At 38.6% G+C, this 25,120-nt stretch overlaps 1 protein-coding gene across 6 annotated transcripts in view; it reads right to left on the bottom strand.

Moving 5' to 3' along the window:
• LOC116272414 (N-acetylgalactosamine kinase-like) overlaps positions 1-25,120 on the bottom strand; it is a 129,917-nt gene that overhangs the window by 72,611 nt on the left and 32,186 nt on the right. For 5 of the 6 annotated variants that reach the window (XM_031661152.1, XM_031661149.1, XM_031661151.1 and 2 more), the window contains exon 2: positions 13,607-13,695. In XM_031661152.1, coding sequence (XP_031517012.1) covers positions 13,607-13,695 — 89 coding nt within the window. Of the gene's footprint in view, positions 1-13,606; positions 13,696-14,157; positions 14,827-25,120 lie in introns of those variants that run through there. The other variant, XM_031661150.1, reaches the window with a different exon arrangement.

The following is a 25,120-nucleotide window of genomic DNA, read 5'->3' as shown; positions in this document are numbered from 1 at the left end:
AGTATAAAAAATAGCTAGTGTTTCATTGAATGTAAATGGCCCAAATGCTCCATTTAAAAGACAGAGAACCACAAAAAGGATAAGGACTAACCAACCAACTGTCTGCTGCCTTCAGGAGACTCACCTAACACAGAAACTTAAAGTAAAGGGGTGGAAAAGGGCATTTCATGCAAATGGACACCAAAGTGAGCAGGGGTATCTCGTCTTATACCAGACAAAACAAACTTTAAAGCAAGAGCAGTTAAAAGAGACAAAGAGGGACATTATACAATGGTAAAAAGGCTTTGTGTAACAGGAAAATATCACAATCCTAAAGATATATGCACCTAACACTAGAGCTCCCAAATTTATAAAACAATTACCAACAGACCTAAGAAATGAGATTGACAGTAACATAATAAGGGTGGGGGACTTCAATACTCCACTGACAGCACTAGACAGGTCATCAAGACAGAAAGTCAACAAAGAAACAATGGATTTAAACTATACCTTGGAACAAATGGACTTAACACATATATACAGAACATTTCATCCAACAACTAGAGAAAACACATCTTATTCAACAGGGCATGGAACTGTCTCCAAGATAGATCATGTGATAGACCACAAAAGATGCCTCAATAAATTTAAGAAAATTGAAATTATATCAAGCACTCTCTCAGACTACAATGAAATAAAACCGGAAATCAACTACAAAAGGAACCTTCAAAACCATGCAAACACATGGAAATTAAATAACCTGCTCCTGAATGAGCATTGGGTCAAAAACAAGATCAAGATGGAAATCTAAAAATTCTTTGAATGGAATGACAATAATGACACAACCTATCAAAACCTCTGGGATACAGCTAGGACAGTGCTAAGAAGAAAGTTCATAGCCCTAAACACCTACATCAAAAAATCTGAAAGAGCACAGACAATCTAAGGTCACATCTCAACAAACTAAAGAAACAAGACCAAACCAAACACAAACTCAGCAGAAGAAAGGAAATAACCAAGATCAGAGCAGAACTAAATGAAATTGAAACAAACAAAAATACAAAAGGTAAATGAAACAAAAAGGTGGTTCTTTGAAAGATAAAATTGGGCCAGCGCAGTGGCTCTCGCCTATAATCCCAGCACTTTGGGAGTCTCAGGCGGGTAGATCACCTGAGGTCGGGAGTTCAAGACCAGCCTGACCTACATGGAGAAACCTCATCTCTACTAAATGTACAAAAATTAGCTGGGCATGGTGGTGGGCGCCTGTAATCCTAGCTACTCAGGAGGCTGAGGCAGGAGAAGCTTGAACCAGGTGGCGGACATTGCAGTGAGCTGAGATCACACCACTGCACTCCAGCCTGGATGACAATAGCGAGACTCCATCTCAAAAAACAAAACAAAATAAAAGGTAAAATTGATAGACCATTAGCCAGATTAACCCAAGAAAAGAAGACAGAAAATCCAAATAACCCCGCTAAGAAACAAAAGAGGAGATATTACAGTTGACACCACTGAAATACAAAAGATCATTCAAGGCTATTATGAACACCTTTATGCAAATAAACTAGAAAACCTAGAGGAGATGGATAAATTCCTGGAAAAATACAACCCTCCTAGCTTAAATCAGGAAGAATTAGATACCCTGAACAGATCAATAACAAGCAGTGAGATTGAAATGATAATTTTAAAAATACCAACAAAAAAAATACAGGACCAGACAGATTCACAGCAGAACTCCATCAGATATTCAAAGAAGAATGGGGACCAATCCTGTTGACACTATTCCACAAGATAGAGAAAGAAGGAACCTTTCCTAATTCATTCTATGAAGCCAGAATCACCCTAATATCAAAACCAGGGAAGGACATAACCAAAAAAGAGAACTACAGATCGATATCGTTGATGAACATAGACGCTAAAATCCTTAACGAAATCCTACCTAACCAAATCTAACAACATATCAAAAAGTTAATCTACCATGATCAAGTGGGTTTCATATCAGGGATGCAGGGATGGTTTAACATACACAAGTCTGTACATGTGATACTCCACATAAACAGAATTAAAAACAAAAATCACATGATCATCTCAACAGATGCAGAAAAAGCATTCAACAAAATCTAGCAAGCTTTATGATTAAAACTCTCAGCAAAATTGGCACAAAAGGGACATACCTTAATGTAATAAACGCCATCTATGACAGATCCATAACCAACATAATACTGAATGAGGAAAGGTTGAAAGCATTCCCTCTGAGAACTGCAACAAGGCTAAGATGCCTACTCTCACCACTCCTTTTCAACATGGTACTGGAAGTCCTAGGCAGAGCAATCAGACAAGAAAAAGAAATATACGACATCCAAATTAGTAAAGAGGAAGTCAAACTGTCACTGTTTGCTGACGATATGATCATTTACTTTGAAAACCCCATAGACTCCTTTAGAAAGCTCCTAGAACTGATAAAAGAATTCAGCAAAGTTTCCAGATACAAGATTACAATTACAGATACAAGATTAAGATTCCAGAAACAAGCTATACAAATATAGCTCTTCTGTATACCAACAGTGAACAGAGAATCAAATCAAGAATTCAACCCCTTTTGGCTGGGCACAGTGGCTCATGCCTGTAATCCTAGCACTTTGGGAGGTGGAGGGGGGCAGATCATGAGGTCAGGAAATCAAGACCATCCTGGCTAACATGGTGAAATCCCGTCTCTACTAAAAATACAAAAAAATGAGCTGAGCGTGGTGGCAGGCGCCTGTAGTCCCAGCTAGTTGGGAAGCTGAGGCAGGAGAATGGCATGAACCCGGGAGGTGGAGCTTGCAGTGAGCTGACATCACGCCACTGCACTCCAGCCTGGGCGACAGAGTGAGACTCCATCTCAAAAAAAAAAAAGGAAGAATTCAATCTCTTTTATAATAGTTGCAAAGGGGGCGGTTCCAACATGGCCAAATAGGAACACCTCCAGCCTCCAGCTCCCAGCGTGAACGACACAGAAGATGGGTGATTTCTGCATTTCCAACTGAGGTACCGGGTTCATCTCACTGGGGCGTGTTGGACAGTGGGTGCAGGACAGTGGGTGCAGCCCACCGAGTGAGAGCCAAAGCCGGGCGAGGCATCGCCTCACCTGGGAAGTGCAAGGGGTAAGGGAATTCCCTTTCCCAGCCAAGGGAAACCGTGACACACAACACCTGGAAAACCAGGTCACTCCCACCCTAATACTGCGTTTTACCAAGGGTCTTAGCAAACGGCACACCGGGAGATTATATCCCGTGCCTGGCTTGGAGGGTCCCACGCACACAGGGCCTCCTTCATTGCTAACACGGCAGTCTGAGATCTAATTGCCAGGCGGGAGCGAGGCTGGGGGAGGGGCACCTACCATTGCTGTGGCTTGGGTAGGTAAACAAGGCAGCCAGGAAGCTCGAACTGGGTGGAGCCCAACACAGCTCAAGGAGGCCTGCCTGCCTCTGTAGACTCCACCTCTGGGGACAGGGCATAGCCAAACAAAAGGCAGCAGAAACTTCTGCAGATTTAAATATCCCTGTCTGACAGCTTTGAAGAGAGTAGTGGTTCTCCCAGCACAGAGTTTGAGATCTGAGAATGGACGGACAGCCAGCTCAAGTGGGTCCCTGACCCCCGAGTAGCCTAACTGGGGGACATCCCCCAGTAGGGGCAGACTGACACCTCACACCTCACACGGCCGGTACCCCTCTGAGACAAAGCTTCCAGAGGAATGATCAGGCGGCAACATTTGCTGTTCAGCAATATTCACTCTTCTGCAGCCTGTGCTGCTGATACCCAGGCAAACAGGCTCCGGGGTAGACCTCGAGCAAACTCCAACAGACCTGCAGCTGAGGGTCCTGACTGTTAGAAGGAAAACTAACAAACAGAAAGGACATCCACACCAAAACCACATCTGTACATCACCATCATCAAAGACCAAAGGTAGATAAAAACCACAAAGATGGGGAAAAAGCAGTGCAGAAGAGCTGAAAATTCTAAAAATTAGAGAGCCCCTCCCCCTCCAAAGGAATGCAGCTCCTCGCCAGCAACGGAACAAAGCTGGATGGAGAATGACTTTGACGAGTTGAGAGAAGAAGGCTTCAGACGATCAAACTTCTCCGAGGTAAAGGAGGAAGTCTGAACCATCGCAAAGAAGCTAAAAAAACTTGAAAAAAGATTATACAAATGGCTAGCTAGAATAACCAATGTAGAGAAGTCTTTAAATGACCTGATAGAGCTGAAAACCATGACACGAGAACTACATGACAAATGCACAAGCTTCGGTAACCAACTTGACCAACTGGAAGAAAGGGTATCAGTGATTGAAGATCAAATGACTGAAACGAAACGAGAAGAGAAGTTTAGAGAAAAAAGACTAAAAAGAAATGAACAAAGCCTCCAACAAATATGGGACTATGTGAAAAGACCAAATCTACGTCTGATTGGGGTACCTGAAAGTGATGGAGAGAATGGAACCAAGTTGGAATACACTCTGCAGGATATTATCCAGGAGAACTTCCCCAACCTAGCAAGGCAGGCCAACATTCAAATTCAGGAAATACAGAGAACGCCACAAAGATACTCCTCAAGAAGAGCAACTCCAAGACACATAATTGTCAGATTCACCAAAGTTGAAAAGAAGGAAAAATGTTAAGGGCACCCAGAGAGAAAGGTCAGGTAACCCACAAAGGGAAGCCCATCAGACTAGCAGCGGGTCTCTTGGCAGAAACTCTACAAGCCAGAAGAGAGTGGGGGTCAATATTTAACATTCTTAAAGAAAAGAATTTTCAACCCAGAATTTCATATCCAGCCAACCTAAGTTTCATAAGTGAAGGAGAAATAAAATCCTTTACAGACAAGCAAATGCTGAGAGATTTTATCACCACCAGGATTGCCCTACAAGAGCTCCTGAAGGAAGCACTAAACATGGAAAGGAACAACCAGTACCAGCCACTGCAAAAACATGCCAAATTGTAAAGACCATCAATGCTAGGAAGAAACTGCATCAACTAACGAGCAAAATAACCACCTATCATCATAATGACAGGATCAAGTTCACACATAACAATATTAACCTTAAATGAAATTGGGCTAAATGTTCCAACTAAAAGACACAGACTGGAAAATTGGATAAAGAGTCAAGATCCATCAGTTTGCTGTACTCAGGAGACCCATCTCACATGCAGAGACACACATAGGCTCAAAATAAAGGGATGGAGGAAGATCTACCAAGCAAATGGAAAACAAAAAAAGGCAGGGGTTGCAATCCTAGTCTCTGATAAAACAGACTTTAAACCAACAAAGATCAAAAGACACAAAGAAGGCCATTACATAATGGTAAAGGGATCAATTCAACAAGAAGAGCTAACTATCCTAAATATATATGCACCCAATACAGGAGCACCCAGATTCATAAAGCAAGTCCTTAGAGACTTAAAAAGAGACTTAGACTCCCACACAATAATAATGGGAGACTTTAACACCCCATGGTCAACATTAGACAGATCAATGAGACAGAAAGTTAACAGCGATATCAGGAATTGAACTCAACTCTGCACCAAGCCAACCTAATAGACATCTACAGAACTCTCCACCCCAAATCAACACAATATACATTCCTCTCAGCACCACATCGCACTTATTCTAAAATTGACCACATAGTTGAAAGTAAAGCATTCCTCGGCAAATGTAAAAGAACAGAAATTATAACAAACTGTCTCTCAGATCACAGTGCAATCAAACTAGAACTCAGGATTAAGAAACTCAATCAAAACCACTTAACTACATAGAAACTGAACAACCTGCTCCTGAATGACTACTGGGTACATAACAAAATGAAGGCAGAAATAAAGATGTTCTTTGAAACCAATGAGAACAAGGATATAACATACCAGAATTTCTGGGACACATTTAAAGCAGTGTGTAGAGGGAAATTTATAGCACTAAATGCCCCCAAGAGAAAGCAGGAAAGATCTAAAATTGACACCCTAACATCACAATTAAAAGAACTAAAGAAGCAAGAGCAAACACGTTCAAAAGCTAGCAGAAGACAAGAAATAACTGAGATCAGAGCAGAACTGAAGGAGATAGACACACAAAAAACCCTTCAAAAAAATCAGTGAATCTAGGAGCTGGTTTTTCAAAAAGATCAACAAAATTGACAGACTGCTAGCGAGACTAAACAGAAGAAAAGAGAGAAGAATCAAAAAGACGCAATAAAAAATGATAAAGGGGATATCACCACTGACCTCACAGAAATACAAACTACCATCAGAGAATACTATAAACACCTCTACGCAAATAAACTAGAAAACCTAGAAGAAATGGATAAATTCCTGGACACATACACTCTCCCAAGACTAAACCAGGAAGAAGTTGAATCCCTGAATAGACCAATAGTAGGCTCTGAAATTGAGGCAATAATTAATAGCCTACCAACTAAAAAAAGTCCAGGACCAGACGGATTCACAGTAGAATTTTACCCGAGGTAAAAGGAGGAGCTGATACCATTCCTCCTGAAACTATTCCAATCAATAGAAAAAGAGGGCGTCCTCCCTAACTCATTTTATGAGGCCAACATCATCCTGATACCAAAGCCTGGCAGAGACACAACAAAGAAAGAGAATTTTAGACCAATATCCCCTGATGAACATCGATGCAAAAATCCTCAATAAAATACTGGCAAACCGAATCCAGCAGCACATCAAAAAGCTTATCCACCATGATCAAGTGGGCTTCATCCCTGGGATGCAAGGTTGGTTCAGCATATGCAAATCAATAAAGGTAATCCAGCATATAAACAGAACCAAAGACAAAAACCACATGATTATCTCCATAGATGCAGAAAAGGCTTTTGACAAAATTCAACAGCCCTTCATGCTAAAAACTCTCAATAAATTAGGTATTGCTGGGACATATCTCAAAAAAATAACAGCTATTTATGAGAAACCCACAGCCAATATCATACTGAATGGGCAAAAACTGGAAGCATTCCCTTTGAAAACTGGCACAAGACAGGGATGCCCTCTCTCACCACTCCTATTCAACAAAGTGTTGGAAGCTCTGGCCAGGGCAATCAGGCAGGAGAAAGAAATAAAGGGTATTCAATTAGGAAAAGAGGAAGTCAAATTGTCCCTGTTTACAGATGACATGATTGTATATTTAGAAAACCCCATCATCTCAGCCCAAAATCTCCTTAAGCTGATAAGCAACTTTAGCAAAGTCTCAAGATACAATATTAATGTGCAAAAATCACAAGCACTCCTATACACCAATAACAGACAAACAGAGAGCCAAATTATGAATGAACTCCCATTCACAATTGCTTCAAAGAGAATAAAATACCTAGAAATCCAACTTACAAGGGATATGAAGGACCTCTTCAAGGAGAACTACAAACCACTGCTCAAAGAAATAAAAGAGGACACAAACGAATGGAAGAACATTCCATGCTCATGGATAAGAAGAATCAATATCATGAAAATGGCCATACTGCCCAAGGTAATCTATAGATTCAATGACATCCCCATTAAGCTACCAAAGACTTTCTTCACAGAATTGGAAAAAACTGCTTTAAAGTTCATATGGAACCAAAAAAGAGCCTGCATTGCCAAGACAATCCTAAGCCAAAAGAACAAAGCTGGAGGCATCACACTACCTGACTTCAAACTATACTACAAGGCTACAGTAACCAAAACAGCATGGTACTGGTACCAAAACAGAGATATAGACCAATAGAACAGAACAGAGCTCTCAGAAATAATACCACACATCTACAACCATCTGATCTTTGACAAACATGACAAAAACAAGAAATGGGGAAAGGATTCCCTATTTTATAAATGGTGCTGGAAAAACTGGCTAGCTCATCATCACTGGACATTAGAGAAATGCAAATCAAAACCACAATGAGATACCATCTCACACAAGTTAGAATGGCGATCATTAAAAAGTCAAGAAACAACAGATGCTGGAGAGGATGTGGAGAAATAGGAACACTTTTACACTGTTGGTGGGACCGTAAACTAGTTCAACCATTGTGGAAGACAGTGTGGCGATTCCTCAAGGATCTTGAACTAGAAATACCATTTGACCCAGCTATCCCATTACTGGGTATATACCCAAAGGATTATAAAACATGCTGCTATAAAGACACATGCACATGTATGTTTATTGCAGCACTATTCACAATAGCAAAGACTTAGAACCAATCCAAATGTCCATCAATGACAGACTGGATTAGGAAAATGTGGCACATATACACCACGGAATACTATGCAGCCATAAAAAAGGATGAGTTCATGTTCTTTGTAGGGACATGGATGCAGCTGGAAATCATCATTCTCAGCAAACTATCGCAAGAACAGAAAACCAAACACCGCATGTTCTCACTCATAGGTGGGAACTGAACAATGAGAACATGTGTACACAGGAAGGGGAACATCACACACCAGGGCTTGTCGTGGGGTTGGGGGAGCGGGGAGGGATAGCATTAGGAGATATACCGAATGTAAATGACGAGTTAACGGGTGCAGCACACCAACATGGCACATGTGAACATATGTAACAAACCTGCACATTGTGCACATGTACCCTAGATCTTAAATTACAATAAAAAAATTAATTAATTTTTAAAAAAAGAAAATGGTATATATACAATGGAATACTATACAGCCATAAAAAGGAATCAGTTAACAGTATTTGCAGTGACCTGGATGAGACTGGAGACTATTATTCTAAGTTAAATAACTCAGAAATGGAAAACCAAACATTGCATGTTCTCACTGATATGTGGGGGCTAAACTATGAGGACGCAAAGACATAAGAATTAGGAAATGGACATTGCGGACTTGCAGGGAAGAGTGGGAGTGGGGCACAGGATAGAAGACTACAAATGTGGTGCAGTGTATGCTGCTTGGGTGATAGGTACACCAAAATCTCACAAATCACCACGAAAGAACTTACTCATGTAACCAAATACCACCTGTACCCCCAATAACTAAGGGAAAAATAAAATTTAAATAATAATAAATAAAAGTACTTTGAAAAAATTTTTTTAAATCACTAGTGTTTCTAAACACCAATAACAGACTACCTGAAAAAGAAATGAAGCAAGCAATCCCATTTGAAATAGCTACAAAAAAAATGAATATCTAGGAATAAATTTAACCAAGGCAATAAAAGACCTGTACAATGAAAACAATAAAACACGGATGAAAGAAATTGAAGAGGATACAAAGAAATGGAAAGACATCCCACATTCTTGGACTGGAAGAATTAATATTGTTAAAATGACTGTACTACTACAGATGCAATGCAATTCCTAGTATGATACCAATGACATTCTTCACAGAAATAGAAAAAAAATTCTAAAATTTGTATGGAACCACAAAAGACCCCAAATAACCAAAGCAATACTGAGAAAAAAAAAAGAAGAAGAAGAAAAAAAAAAGCTGGAGGCATTACACTATCTGACTTCAAATATACTACAAAGCTATAGTAATACTATGGTTTTGGCGTAAAAACAGACATACAGACTAATAGAACAGAATAGAGAACCCAGAGCTAAATCCACATATTTACGGCCAACTGATTTTTTTTTTCCTTTCCTTTCCTTTCCTTTCCTTTCCTTTCTTCCTTTCTTTCTTTCTTCCTTTCCTTTTTCCTTTCCCTTCCCTTCCCTTCCCTTCCCTTCCCTTCCCTCCCCTCCCCTTCCCTTTCCCTTTCCCTTTCCCTTTCCCTTTCCCTTTCCCTTTCCCTTTCCTTCCCTTCCCTTTCCTTTCTTTTTCTTTCATTTCATTTCATTTCATTTCATTTGAGACAGAATCCTGCTGGAGTGCAGCAGTTTGATCTCGGCTCACTGCAGCATCTGCCTCCCAGGTTTAAGAGATTCTCATGCCTCAGGCCCCTGCGTAGCTGGGATTACAGGTGTGTGCCACTACACCCAGCTAATTTTTATATTTTTAGTAGAGACGAGGTTTCATCATGTTGGCCAGGCTGCTCTCAAACTTCTAACCTCAAGTGATCCATCCGCCTTGGCTTCCTAAAGTGCTGGGATTACAAGCGTGAGCCACCAACCCTGGCCAAGGCCAACTGATTTTCAACAAAGTTACCTTCATTCATTGGGAAAAGGACAATCTGTTTAATAAATGGATGATGGAAAAACTAGATATCCATATGCAAAAGAATAAAAATAGGCCCAAATATCTCACCATTTATAAAAATCAATTTTAAATGGATTAAAGACTTAAACATCATAACTGAAACTATGAAACTACTAGAAGAAAATATAAAGGAAACACTTTAAGACATTGGTCTGGGCAAAGATTTTATGAATAAGACTATAAAAGCCAGACAAAGAAACAAAAATAGACAAATGAAATTATATCAAACTAAAAAGGTTCCGCATAGCAAAGGAAACCTGCCAATAGAGTGAAGAGACAACCTATTGAAAGGGATAAAATATTTTTCCAACAAGGAATTTACCTCCAGAATATATAAAAAACTTAACAGTAGTAAAACAAATATTCCAATTTAAAAATTGGCAAATGGTCTGGGTGTGGTAGCTCACGCCTATAATCCCAGCACTTTGGGAGACCAAGGTGGGCAGATCATCTGAGGTCAGGAATTCGAGAACATCCTGGCCAACACAGTGAAACCCCGTCTCTACTAACACTACAAAAACTAGCTGGGCATGGTGGCACGTGCCTGTAGTCCCAGCTACTCAGGAGGCTGAGGCAGGAGAATTGCTCGAACCCAGGAGGTGGAGATTGCAGTGAGCCCAGATCGTGCCACTGCACTCCAGCCTGGGCAACAGAGAGAGACTCTGTCTCAAAATAAATTAATTAATTAATAAAATAAAATAAAATAAATAAAATAAAATAAAAATTGACAAATGATCTAAATACACATTTCTCAAAAAAAAGACATAAAAATGACTTACAATCATAGAAAAATGCTCAGCATCACTAATTATCAGGAAAATGGAAATCAAAACCACCAGGAGATATTATCTCACTTCAGTTAGGATGACTATTATTAAAAAGACAAAAAATAATAAGTGCTAGAGAGAATGCAGAGAAATGAGAACTCTTCTACACTATTGATGGGAAAGTATAGTATAGTATAGCCATATGGAAAACAGTATGAAGGCTCCTCAAAAAACTAAAAATAGAACCACCATATGATCCAGCAATACCATTACTAGGTATATATTCAAAGGAAAGGACATCAGTATGTCAAAGAGATATGTGGCTCTCTTGTTTATTGCACCACTATTCACAATAGTCAAGATACGGAATCAACATAAATGTCCATTAACAGATGAATCAATTTTTAAAATGTGGTGAATGTATGCAATGGAATACTATTCAGCCACCTAAAAGAGTGAAATCCTGTTATTCACAGCAACACGGATAAGCTTAGAGGACATTACGTTAAGTGAAATAAGTCAGGCACAGAAAGACACATACCTCATGTTCTCACTCATATATGGAAGCTAAAAGAGTTGATCTCATAAAAATAGAAGGTAAAATAGTGGTTACTAGAGGCTGGGAAGGATAACATGTAGGGAGGACAGGAAGGGCAGGTAGGGAGAGGTCAGTTAGCAGACACAAGAGGCCAGGTGTGGAGGCTCACGCCTGTAATCTCAGCACTTTGGGAGGCCAAGGCAGGTGGATCGCTTGAGGTCAGGAGTTCAAGATCAGTATGGCCAACATGATAAGATCCCGTCTCTACTAAAAATACAAAAATTAATAAGGTATGGTGGTGCACACCTATATTCCAGCTACTTGGGAGGCTGAGGCAGGAGAACCACTTGAACCCGGGAGGCAGAGGTTGCAGTGAGCCAAGATGGAGCCACTGTACTGCAGCCTGGGTGACACATCAAAACTCTATCTCAAAAAAAAAAAACAAAAAAGGTCAAAAAAATCATAAGTTGAGCCATCATTAAGTCAGGGACCTTCACAAGTCTGTAGTTGTAAGCTCAGTACCTTTTTGTGGAAAATGAGCAACTTACTAAATCTTATGAAAGGGAATACATCCTCTATTCTACTATATCTAGTTTCCATCCTTGAAAACAAACAAACCAAAAAAGTAATACTCATTGGAAATAATAAAATGATAAAATGAACCTAAGGTATCCTTTTATGAAATTACCTGCTATAATAGTAAAAACAAAAACAAAACCTGGAAATAGCTTTAGCTACAATGAGAGAAAGTTGTTAAATAAATTACATTAATTTAGTAAGCTATCATGAAGTCATTAAAATAACTACGAGCACTACACAGAACCACAGTGCTGTGGTTTGAATGTCTCCTCCAAAACTCACACTGAAATTTAATTGCCATTGTGACAATATTAAGACGTGGGACCTTTAAGAGGTGATTAGATCATGAGAGCTCTCCCCTTAGTAACAGATTGATGCCACTATCTCCGGAGCGGGTTAGTGACCTCAGGAGTGTGTTCCTGATCAAAGGATGAAATTCAGCGCACATCCTTTCTATATCTTGCATGATCTCATGCCCTCCTACCCTTCCACCATACAATAACTCAATAAGAAGACCAGGCACGGTAGCTCATGCCTGTAATCCCAGCACTTTGTGAGGCCGAGGCGGGCAAATAACCTGAGGTCGGGAGTTCGAGACCAGCCTGACCAACATGGAGAAACCCCATCTCTACTAAAAATACAAAAAATTATCCAGGCATGGTGGCACATGCCTGTAATCCCAGCCACTCGGGAGGCTGAGGCAGGAGAATCACTTGAACCCGGGAGGCGGACGTTGCAGTGAGCCGAGATTGCACCATTGCACACCAGCCTAGGCAATAAGAGCAAAACTCCGTCTCAGAAAAAATAAAAAGAAAAGAGAATAACGCAGTTCTTAAGAAGGCCCTCGCCAGATGCCAGTACCATGATCTTGAACTTCTCTGCTTCCAGAATCATGAGCCAAATAAACTTGCATTGTTGATAAATTACCCCATCTGTGGAATTCTGTTATGCCCGCAGAAAATGGAAATAGATACATAGAAATATTTATGATATATTAAATGAAAGAAGATAAAAATGGTATGGAGTCTAAGTACAACTATGTCAATTATTATATACATGGACATTGATAAAATGATAGTAAACAAAATGTTGAAAGGCTGTGTTATTTACCACTAAAAGGCAGTAAAATTCAAAGTACTTCATAGGATAAACAAAGGAAAAGATAAATTCATCTAGAAGACCTGCAAAATCTGGACCATACTTTTAGTAGCAAGGAATTGTAAGGTTTCCCTGTGCCTCTCTAACCCAGTGAGTAAATATAAAACCATCAAAACTACTTACCACAGTTTAAAATTTTAACCTGTGGCCTAGAAAAATATTTTCACTTTTTATGAAAACAATATTAACAACTTGGTTTCAACAAATTTATACATTTAAAAAATGAATGAACAATACTAATAACATGGATTGGGAAAGATAAAAGTAAAGTGTGTTCCTTATGCAAAGACACATCTTACTATTAGTAGATATATGTGAAATATTCTATTTTGGGAAAAATTAAGAAAAATATATTTTTAAAAATTTAGATCTTACCAAAGGATGAAGAAAAAAATTAAGAGAAAGAACTTTTGAAATACCTATTATGTTGACTCTTCCTGGTGCTCGAACATAAAACTTGGGAATAGATCCAAACTTGGAGTTAAACATCTCCTTTAGCTTCAGTAACCTGAAAATAAAAGTACAATATTTCAGATTATCATATAACAGAAAATCCATAACATACACACACACACACACACTCCATATGCCTGCCACCACTCATTATTCCTTAAAAAAATAAAAGCAAAATTTCCTAGTGACATACTTCCTTGAAAATCCCAAATGAACAATACTGTAATCTCTAAATGGCACAAAAGTATAGCTAAGTACACTGAAGAATTTAAAAGTTAAGATTGATATACCCAACAGAAAAAGCTACTTCCTTCCCTTTTGAAGAATCTAGTTTCTGTATACTTTTTTGGTGACATGCAGGGTAGAATCTCTTATATTAAAAGGTGCACCATGTGGTAGTATATTTAGTTTCCTAAGGCTGTCATAACAAAGAACTATAAACTGGATGACTTAATACAACAGAGATTTATAATCACAAGTCTGCAGCCAGAAGTCTAAAGTCAGAGGTCAGTAGTACCTCTGAAAGCTGTAGAGGAGAATCCTTTCTTCCCTGCCTCTTTCTATCTTCTGGTAGCAGCCATCAATCCTTGGTATTCCTTGGCTTTCAGCTTCATCACTCTTAACTCTGCTGTGTCACCACATGGCATTCTCTCTGTTTTTCCTTCTTGTAAGGACACCAGTCATATTGGATTAAAGTCCATCCACTCTAATTGAGTATGACCTCATCTTCATTGATTACATTTGCAAAGATGCTAGTCCAAATAAGGTCACATTCTGCAGTTTCAAGTAGATATGAATTTGGGGGGTTATACTGTCTAACTCAGAACATGTAGTAAAATAAAAACTAGACTGGACATCAGGAAACCACAGTTCTAATTCTAATGAGATCTCTAATTCAATGTCGAAGTTTGGCAAATCATTTTCTCCTGGCCTCTCTTCTCTAAAATTTGAGAATTTGAACTAGATATTCCTCATAGGTCCCTTCCAGACCCAAAATTCTTGTAATATATTTAATAACTCGATACTCTCAAATTATCTCAAGTCAATTCTGTGAATAGCCCTCATTATTTGTAGTCTCACATCATATTGTATCTGGGTACTAACACCGGGATAATAAACATTTATTAAAGCCTAATATATTCAGGATATTAATTAATTAAGAAACAGAGACCCACACCCAAAAAAACTCAAGAAAATTTAATATAATAATATAAAAATATGTGGAATATTATTGGAAGTTATTCAAGCTCATCTCTTGGGAATTGAATAGTCATCAGAAACTGTTTTTATCAGTTTCTTTGGCTCTCTTCCTGCCTCATTCTCTTATTGCTCCAAAGACACCATTATAATTTCTCTCTGCTCAGTACTTTTTGCATTCCACCTGCCTCTGTGAACCTCTTAAGTTTCTGCTCCTCCATACCTTCAGTTTTCATGGCACTGTGGCCTTGACTATACAAGACTTAACAGCTCCAGTGTCCTATACTAACTGATTACATTTCTGTGTCCTTTCGTTCAAATTCTTGAAAGATATAATCAGCTTGGCAGAGTTTAGGTCCTATATCCATACAGGTCTAGACATCTGTGGCCAAAAGGTGAGGTCATTTAGTACAAATAAGGTCACTTGCTTTAGTTACAAAAATGATCACTTGTGCTTACTCCTTCAGCAGAGGCTGTGGAAGAGAACAAAAGATCGCAGCAGGGAGACAATAACAGAATCTCTTAACATATGACTCAAAATACATTTACTGAACTACCTGGTAGACATGGCTGCCTAAATCTGAGTTTCTCTATATATCCTCAAAAAAGAAAACAAGAACAAATAAAAGTATACAAAAACTCTGTCTTCAGTATAACTAGAAGACAAAAATGCCAAACTTCAAGTTAGCTATAATAGGGGGAAAAAAGAAGAGAGAAAAGAAGACCACAGTGAACTACTGGAAACAAAAATTGAGCAAAAAAGCCAGGCACCCTGGGTGTGCCTGTAGTTCCAGCTACTCTGGAGGCTAAGCCAGAAGGATCGCTTGAGCCTAGAAGTTCTGGGCTGCGGTGCACTACGCCGTCCAGGTGTCTGCAGTAAGTTGGGCTTCAATATGGTGACCTGTGGGGGCCAAGGGATTACCAGGTTGCCTAAGGAGCAGTAAACTGACATAGGAGGGAAATGGAGCAGGTCAAAACTGCTGCACTGATCAATGGCAAGATCCTGTCTGCAAGTAGCAACTGCACTCTAGCCTGGGCAACATGAGACCTTGTCTTTGAAAAAAAAAAAAAAGGAAAGAATGAAAGAGAGGGAGGGAGGGAAGAAGGGAAGGAGGGAGGAAGGAAGGGAGGGAGGGAGGGAGAGAGGGGGAGGGAGGGAAAATTGAGTAAAATAAAGAGAAAAGAAGGGAGCCACCAAAACTAAAATTAATCTAAAACCACTACCAGAAAGAAAAAGTCCACCTATTAAAAAACAGGAGGTGTGGGAAAGAAAAAGAGGAAAGTAGAATAAGCTCATTGATTACTAAATAGGCAAGAGGTAAAAGTTAAAAGATACAAAAAAAAAAAAACTGACAAAGCAATGATTTTTTTAAAATTATAGTACAGACATATACAAGGATATTATTAAAGAAACAAAAGCATAGAAAGAACAGGTCCTGTACAGTCAGGTAGACCTGGGCTTAAAACTCTCCTCTACACATGATGAAATTCATTAATCTAATTCACCTTTAAACTGGATAGAAATATGTATCCCATAGATTTGTTGGGAAGATTAATAAGATCATTTGGAACAGTGTCCAGTCCAGCACTGGCATGAAGTATGTGTTTAATAAATGGTAGTTATGATTATATCTTAGTTCCTGGGTTCAATATCATTTCCACTCTGTAGCAGGTGAATAAGAATACATCATAAGCAATGAGAGATGGTAGGTGTGTTTGTGTCAGGATAGGAAGCAATGTTAGTGCACTGGGTAATTTTAATGATGCTATTGACAAATCTTGGTGCTCTCTGCCCAGCTTCTTCTATTTTATAGAGAAGTTTGTTGAAGCAACTGAGGTTATTTGTCTGGATTTGAGATAGAATGACATAAAATTGGTGCTTTTCAACAACCACCACTGGAAAAAAATTAAAAACTGACGAAGAAGATAGTAGAAGTTAAATAAGAAAATAGTCCCCTGTTTTCTAAGGGTGTTTTAAAAATATAAGTACAAAGGTAACCAATAAAACAAAAATATAAATCTTCCTAAATACCATACAAATTTCAAAAATAAAGGAGAAGAGAAAAATATCTGGTAGATAGGAAAAACATAAAATGTACCATAGCATACAATTACAGGTTGAGCATCTCTAATTCAAAATTTCAAAATCCAAATTATTCCAAACTTTGAAGCTTTTTAAGCACAGCCATGACATCATAAGTGGAAAATTCCACACCTAAGTATTTAACACAAACTGTTTCATGAATAAAATTATTTTAAATATTGTATAAAACTACTTTCATGCTATATGAATAAGACGTATATGAAACAAATAAATTTCATATTTACATTTGGGTGCTATCTCCAAGATATCTCATTATGTATATGTAAATATTCCAAAATCCAATAAATCTGAAATCTGAAAAACTTCTAGTCTCAAGCATTTTGGACAAGGGATATTCAACCTGTATAAAATAGTACAACAACTGAAATCAAACATATTAATCACATTAATAAATGTGAATGAGCCTCAACTATTAAAACAAAAAGATTTGCAATTTTGCTCCTAAAACAGGACTGAATGTATTATGCTGTATACTAGACACATAACTAAAACAAGGTGATTCTGAAAGACTAAATATCAAGAAATGGCCAAAGATATTATAGGCAAATGAAAACAATAAGAAAACAAGTAGTAATCCTGATCAAAATTGTAGAATTTAAGCTTACGCACTAAATGTACATAGAAGGATACCTTTCTTTAGAGAGAGAGAGATAGGGTCTCACTCTGTTGCCCAGGCTAAAGTGCAATGGGAAGTGGCATGATCATGGCTCACTGCAGCCTAGAACTCCTGGGCTCAGACAATCCTGCAGTCTCAGCCTCAGCAGAACTACAGAGTCATGCTGTCATGCCTAGTTAAAATATTTTTTAATTTTTTGTAGAGGCATAGTCTCACTATGTTGCCTAGGATGGTCTCAAACTTCTGGCTTCCAGTGATCCTCCTGTCTCAGCCTACGAGAAGGATATTTCTTAATGTTGAGAGCCACAAATCAAAATGAAGATATGGCAGTTAAGAAATATCCCAAATGAAACAGTAATCACTTGTATAAGGCGAAACTACAAGGTAATTTAAGGAAATACAGGTAGAAATACATTAGCAATAAGAGATTATAAGACATCTTAGTACATTAAGGAGGCCAAATCACATAGAAAAGGCTCAATAAACTTGATAAAGTAAATTTTATGGATATATACATATATCAAACATTGTACCCTCATAATAGGCAATACAACTTCTCAAGAGTACATGGAACATTCACAAATACTGATCATATATTTGGTTACAATGAAACATTAGTAAATTCCATAAAGTAGAAATAATACAAACAACACTCAATGCAACAGAACTAGAAATTATTAACAAGAAAAATGACAAAACGTCCTCCTACCTGCAAATTTCTTAAGTGTCTTTTAAACAACTCTTGGGTGAAAGGGGAAATAAAGTGAAAGAATCTAAAAATAACATTAAAAGCTCTACTCATTAAAAATATATGGGATACATTTAAAGCAGTCAGAAAACTCCATAGTTCTAAACACTTTAGCAGTAAAAATGAAAAAATGATAATAAATTCTCATCTCCATACGCTAAAAAATAAACAAAAAGAATGACACAAAAAAGATAAGAACAGAAAGTAATGATATGGGGAGCAGAAAACAGCAGACCTAAGTTAATAAATTCAAAGCCTGGGTTTTTAGGAAAAAAGTTAACAAAATTCTATGTGTGGATCAAATTCACACATAACAAGGTCTTTAAACTGTTAAAATAAAAACTTCATTCTAGTTAAATTTAAAGGGGTTTAACTGAGCAATGAACAATTCATGAATTGGACAGCCCCAAAATCACAGTAGATTCAGAGAGACTCCAGCTCCTGATGGAGCTGAAAACCATGGCCTGAGAACTATGCGAAGAATGCACAAGCTTCAGTGGCCAATTCGATCAGCTGAAACAAAGGGTATCAGAACTGAAGATGAAATGACGCAAGAAGAGAAGTTTAGAGAAAAAGGAGTGAAAAGAAACAAAGAAAGTCTCCAAGAAATATGGGACTATGTGAAAAGACCAAATCTACGTCTGATTGGTGTACCTGAAAGTGATGGGGAGAATGAAACTAAGTTGGAAAACGCTCTGCAGGATATTATCCAGGAGAACTTCCCTAACCTAGCAAGGCAGGCCAACATTCAAATTCAGGAAATACAGAGAACACCACAATGATACTCCTCAAGAAGAGCAACTCCAAGACACATAATTGTCATATTCACCAAAGTTGAAATGAAGAAAATACGTTAAGGGCAGCCAGAGAGAAAGGTCGGGTTACCGACAAAGGGAAGCCCATCAGACTAACAGCAGATCTCTCGGCAGAAACTCTACAAGCCAGAAGAGGGGGGGCCAATATTCAACATTCTTAAATAAAAGAATTTTCAGCCAAGAATTTCATATCCAGCCAACCTAAGTTTCATAAGTGAAGGAGAAATAAAATCCTTTACAGACAAGCAAATGCTGAGAGATTTTGTCACCACCAGGCCTGCCCTACAAGAGCTCTGGGAGGAAGCACAAAACATGGAAAGGAACAACCAGTACCAGCCACTGCAAAAACATGCCAAATTGTAAAGACCATCAATGCTAGGAAGAAACTGCATTAACTAACAAGCAAAATAACCAGCTAACATCATAATGACAGGATCAAATTCACACATAACAATATTAACCTTAATTGTAACTGGGCTAACTGCCCCAATTAAAAGACACAGACTGGCAAACTGGATAAAGAGTTAAGACCCATCAGTTTGCTGTACTCAGGAGACCCATCTCACATGCAGAGACACACATAGGCTCAAAATAAAGGGATGGAGAAAGATCTACCAAGCAAATGGAAAACAAAAAATGGCAGGGGTTGCAATCCTAGTCTCTGATAAAACAGACTTTAAACCAACAAAGATCAAAACACACAAAGAAGGCCATTACATAATGGTAAAGGGATGGATCAATTCAACAAGAAGAGCTAACTATCCTAAATACATTTGCACCCAATACAGAGGCACCCAGATTCATAAAGCAAGTCCTTAGAGATCTACAAAGAGACTTAGACTTCCACAAAATAATAATGGGAGACTTTAACACCCCACTGTCAACATTAGACAGATCAATGAGACAGAAAATTAACAAGGATATTTAGGAATTGAACTCAACTCTGCACCAAGCCAACCTAATAGACATCTACAGAACTTTCCACCCCAAATCAACACAATATACATTCCTCTCAGCACCACATCGCACTTATTCCAAAATTGACCACACAGTTGGAAGTAAAGCACTCCTCTGCAAATCTAAAAGAACAGAAATTGGAAGGGCGCGGTGGCTCAAGCCTGTAATCCCAGCACTTTGGGAGGCCGAGACGGGCGGATCATGAGGTCAGGAGATTGAGACCATCCTGGCTAACACGGTGAAATCCCGTCTCTACTAAAAAATACAAAAAACTAGCGGGGCAAGGTGGCGGGCGCCTGTAGTCCCAGCTACTCGGGAGGCTGAGGCAGGAGAATGGCGTGAACCCAGGAGGCAGAGCTTGCAGTGAGCTGAGATCCAGCCACTGCACTCCAGCCTGGGCAACAGAGTCAGACTCTGTCTCAAAAAAAAAAAAAAAAAAAAAAGAACAGAAATTATAACAAACTGTCTCTCAGATCATAGTGCAATCAAACTAGAACTCAGGATTCTGACACTCAAAACCACACAACTACATGGAAACTGAACAACCTGCTCCTGAATGACTACTGGGTACATAACAAAATGAAGGCAGAAATAAAGATGCTCTTTCAAACCAATGAGAACAAAGACACAACATACCAGAATCTCTGGGACACATTTAAAGCAGTGTGTAGAGGGAAATTTATAGCACTAAATGACCACAAGAGAAAGCAGGAAAGATCTAAAATTGACACCCTAACATCACAATTAAAAGAACTAGAGAAGCAAGAGCAAACAAATTCAAAAGCTAGCAGAAGGCAAGAAATAACTAAGATCAGAGCAGAACTGAAGGAGATAGAGACACAAAAAACCCTTCAAAAAAACCAATGAATCTAGGAGCTGGTTTTTCAAAAAGATCAACAAAATTGATAGACTGCTAGCAAGACTAATAAAGAAGAAAAGGGAGAAGAATCAAATGGATGCAATAAAACATGATAAAGGGGATACCACCACCAATCCCACAGAAATGCAAACTACCATCAGAAAATACTATAAACACCTATATGCAAATAAACTAGAAAATCTAGAAGAAATGGATAAATTCCTGGACACATACACCCTCTCAAGACTAAACCAGGAAGAAGTTGAATCCCTGAATAGACCAATAACAGGATCTGAAATTGAGGCAATAATTAAAAGCCTACCAACCAAAAAAAATCCAGGACCAGACGGACTCACAGTCGAATTCTATCAGAGGTACAAAGAGGAGCTAGTACCATTACTTCTGAAACTATTCCATTCAATGGAAAAAGAGGGAATCCTCCCTAACTCATTTTATGAGGCCAGCATCATCCTGATACCAAAGCCTGGCAGATACACAAGAAAAAAAGAGAATTTTAGACCAATATCCTTGACGAACATTGATGCAAAAATCCTCAATGAAATACTGGCAAACGGAATCCAGTAGCACATCAAAAACTTATCCACGATGATCAAGTGGGCTTCATCCCTGGGATGCAAGGTTGGTTCAGCATACGCAAATCAATAAAGGTAATCCAGCATATAAACAAAACCAAAGACAAAAACCACATGATTATCTCCATAGATGCAGAAAAGGCCTTTGACAAAATTCAGCAGCCCTTCATGCTAAAAACTCTCAATAAATTAGGTATTGCTGGGACATATCTCAAAAAATAACAGCTATTTATGAGAAACCCACAGCCAATATCATTCTGAATGGGCAAAAACTGGAAGCATTCCCTTTGAAAACTGGCACAAGACAGGGATGCCCTCTCTCACCACTCCTATTCAACATAGTGTTGGAAGTTCTGGCCAGGGCAATCAGGCAGGAGAAAGAAATAAAGGGTATTCAATTAGGAAAAGAGGAAGTCAAATTGTCCCTGTTTGCAGATGACATGATTGTATATTTAGAAAACTCCATCATCTCAGCCCAAAATCTCCTTAAGCTGATAAGCAACTTTAGCAACGTCTCAGAATACAAAATCAATGTGCAAAAATCACAAGCATTCTTATACACCAATAACAGACAGCCAAATCATGAGTGAACTCCCATTCACAATTGCTTCAAAGAGAATAAAATACCTAGAAATCCAACTTACAAGGGATGTGAAGGACCTCTTCAAGGAGAACTACAACCCACTGCTCAAAGAAATAAAAGAGGACACAAACAAATGGAAGAACATTCCATGCTCATGGATAGGAAGAATCAATATCATGAAAATGGCCATATTGCCCAAGGTAATTTATAGATTCAATGCCATCCCATCAAGCTACCAATGACTTTCTTCACAGAATTGGAAAAAACTACCTTAAAGTTCATATGGAACCAAAAAAGAGCCCGCATTGCCCAGGCAATCCTAAGCAAGTAGAATAAAGCTGGAGGCATCACCCTACCTGACTTCAAACTATACTACAAGGCTACAGTAACCAAAATAGCATGGTACTGGTACCAAAACAGAGATATAGACCAATGGAACAGAACAGAGCCCTCAGAAATAATACCACACATCTACAACCATCTGATCTTTGACAAACATGACAAAAACAAGAAATGGGGAAAGGATTCCCCATTTAATAAATGGTACTGACAAAACTGGCTAGCCATATGTAGAAAGCTGAAACTGGATCCCTTCCTTACACGTTATACAAAGATTAATTCAAGATGGATTAAAGACTTAAATGTTAGACCTAAAACCATCAAAATCCTAGAACAAAACCTAGGCAATACCATTCAGGATATAGGCATGGGCAAGAACTTCATGTCTAAAACACCAAAAGCAATGGCAACAAAAGCCAAAATTGACAAATGGGATCTAATTAAACTAAAGAGCTCCTGCACAGCAAAGGAAACTACCATCAGAGTGAACAGGCAACCTACAGAATGGGAGAAAATTTTTGCAATCTACTCATCTGACAAAGGGCTAATATCCAGAACCCACTAAGAACTCAAACAAATTTGCAAGAAAAAAACAACCCCATCAAAAAGTGGGTGAAGGATATGAACAGAACTTCTCAAAAGAAGACATTTATGCAGCCAACAGACAGATGAAAAAATGCTCATCATCACTGGCCGTCAGAGAAATGCAAATCAAAACCACAATGAAATACCATCTCACACAAGTTAGAATGGCAATCATTAAAAAGTCAGGAAAGAACAGGTGCTGGAGAGGATGTGGAGAAATAGGAACACTTTTACACTGTTGGTGGGACTGTAAACTAGTTCAACCACTGTGGAACACAGTGTGGCGATTCCTTAAGGATCTAGAATTAAAAATACCATTTGACCCAGCCATCGCATTACTGGGTATATCCCAAAGGATTATAAGTCATGCTGCTATAAAGACACATGCACATGTATGTTTACTGCAGCACTATTCACAATAGCAAAGACTTGGAACCAACTCAAATGTCGATCAATGATAGACTGGATTAAGAAAATGTGGCACATATACACCATGGAATACTATGCAGCCGTAAAAAAGGATGAGTTCATGTCCTTTGTAGGGACATGGATGCAGCTGGAAACCATCATTTTCAGCAAACTATCGCAAGGACAAAAAACCAAACACCACATGTTATCACTCATAGGTGGGAATTGAACAATGAGAACACATGGACACAAGAAGGGGAACATCACATACCAGGGCCTGTTGTGGGGTGGAGGGAAGGGAGAGGGATAGCACTAGGAGATATACCTAATGTAAATGACCAGTTAATGGGTGCAGCACACCAACATGGCACATGTATATATATGAAACAAACCTGCACATTGCGCACATGTACCCTAGAACTTAAAGTATAATTTTTTAAAAACATGCATTAAAATATCAGTGATAATCACATTTCCCTCTTTTATAACATAACAAATGTGATATTAGAGGGAAAAAAAAGAGAAATGTATACCAAAAAACTGGAAAACATTAACAGCCAGGGGGCAATCAATTGCATTCCACCAGACAGGATTTGCAATTCCTATGGAAAATAATACATAATTTGCATTGCTAACAGTTTTATATGACCTACAGAGTTGTAAAATACCATGAATCCATGAATACAATGAAAGCCTCAGAACTCACATAGAAATCAGATAACTTGAAAGGTATACTAGACAACTTCTAGTTTTCCTTTGAAGATAACCTGATAATCTTTTGGTCCATTTCGAAGTTTTTCACAATTTTCCCTAAAACTCAAACTGAGGAATATTCTGTAAAACAGCTGCTCATAAAACACATAGAAAGGCTGAGGAAGTGTTCCACAATAAAAAAGATTAGGCCGGGCGCGGCGGCTCATGCCTGTAATCCCAGCACTTTGGGAGGCCGAGGCGGGTGGATCACAGGGTCAGGAGATCAAGACCATCCTAGCTAACACAGTGAAACCCCATCTCCACGAAAACTACAAAAAAAAATTAGCCGGACGTGGTGGTGGGTGCCTGTAGTCCCAGCTCCTTGGGAGGCTGAGGCAGGAGAATGGCGTGAACCCAGGAAATGGAGCTTGCAGTGAGCCAAGATTGCGCCACTGCACTCCAGCCTGGGTGACAGAGCAAGACTCCATCTCAAAAAAAAAAGAAACAAACAAAAAAAAAAATTAAAGAGGCAACAAGTATAGTATACATCCTAGATTGGGTCTTAGAACAGGAAAAAATATAGCAGTCCACCCTTATTTGTGGTTTTATTTTCTATGACTTCAGTTATCTGCTGTCAACCATGGTTTGAAAATATTAAATGGAAAAATACAGAAATAAACAATTCCTAAGTTTTAAATTGCACACCATTCTGAGTAGCATGATAAAATCTCACACTGTCCCATTCTGTCCTGCCCAGGACATGAGTCTTCCCTTTGTCCAGCATATCCACACTATATATGCTACGCACCCACTAGTCACTTGGTAGTCATCTCATTATCAGCTTGGCATCTGTATTGTCTCTATATTGCAGTGCTTGTGTTCAAGTAACCATAATTTTACTTAATAATGACTCCAAAGCCTATGAGTAGTGTTGTTGGTATACTGTTAAAATTGTTCTATTTTATTTTTAGTTATTATTGTTA

This window comes from Papio anubis, unplaced genomic scaffold (assembly GCF_008728515.1).
Source record: "Papio anubis isolate 15944 unplaced genomic scaffold, Panubis1.0 scaffold101, whole genome shotgun sequence".
Classification (NCBI taxonomy): domain Eukaryota; kingdom Metazoa; phylum Chordata; class Mammalia; order Primates; family Cercopithecidae; genus Papio; species Papio anubis.
The sequence above is the reverse complement of the archived record's forward strand: the minus strand, read 5'-3'. Positions and strand labels throughout refer to the sequence as shown.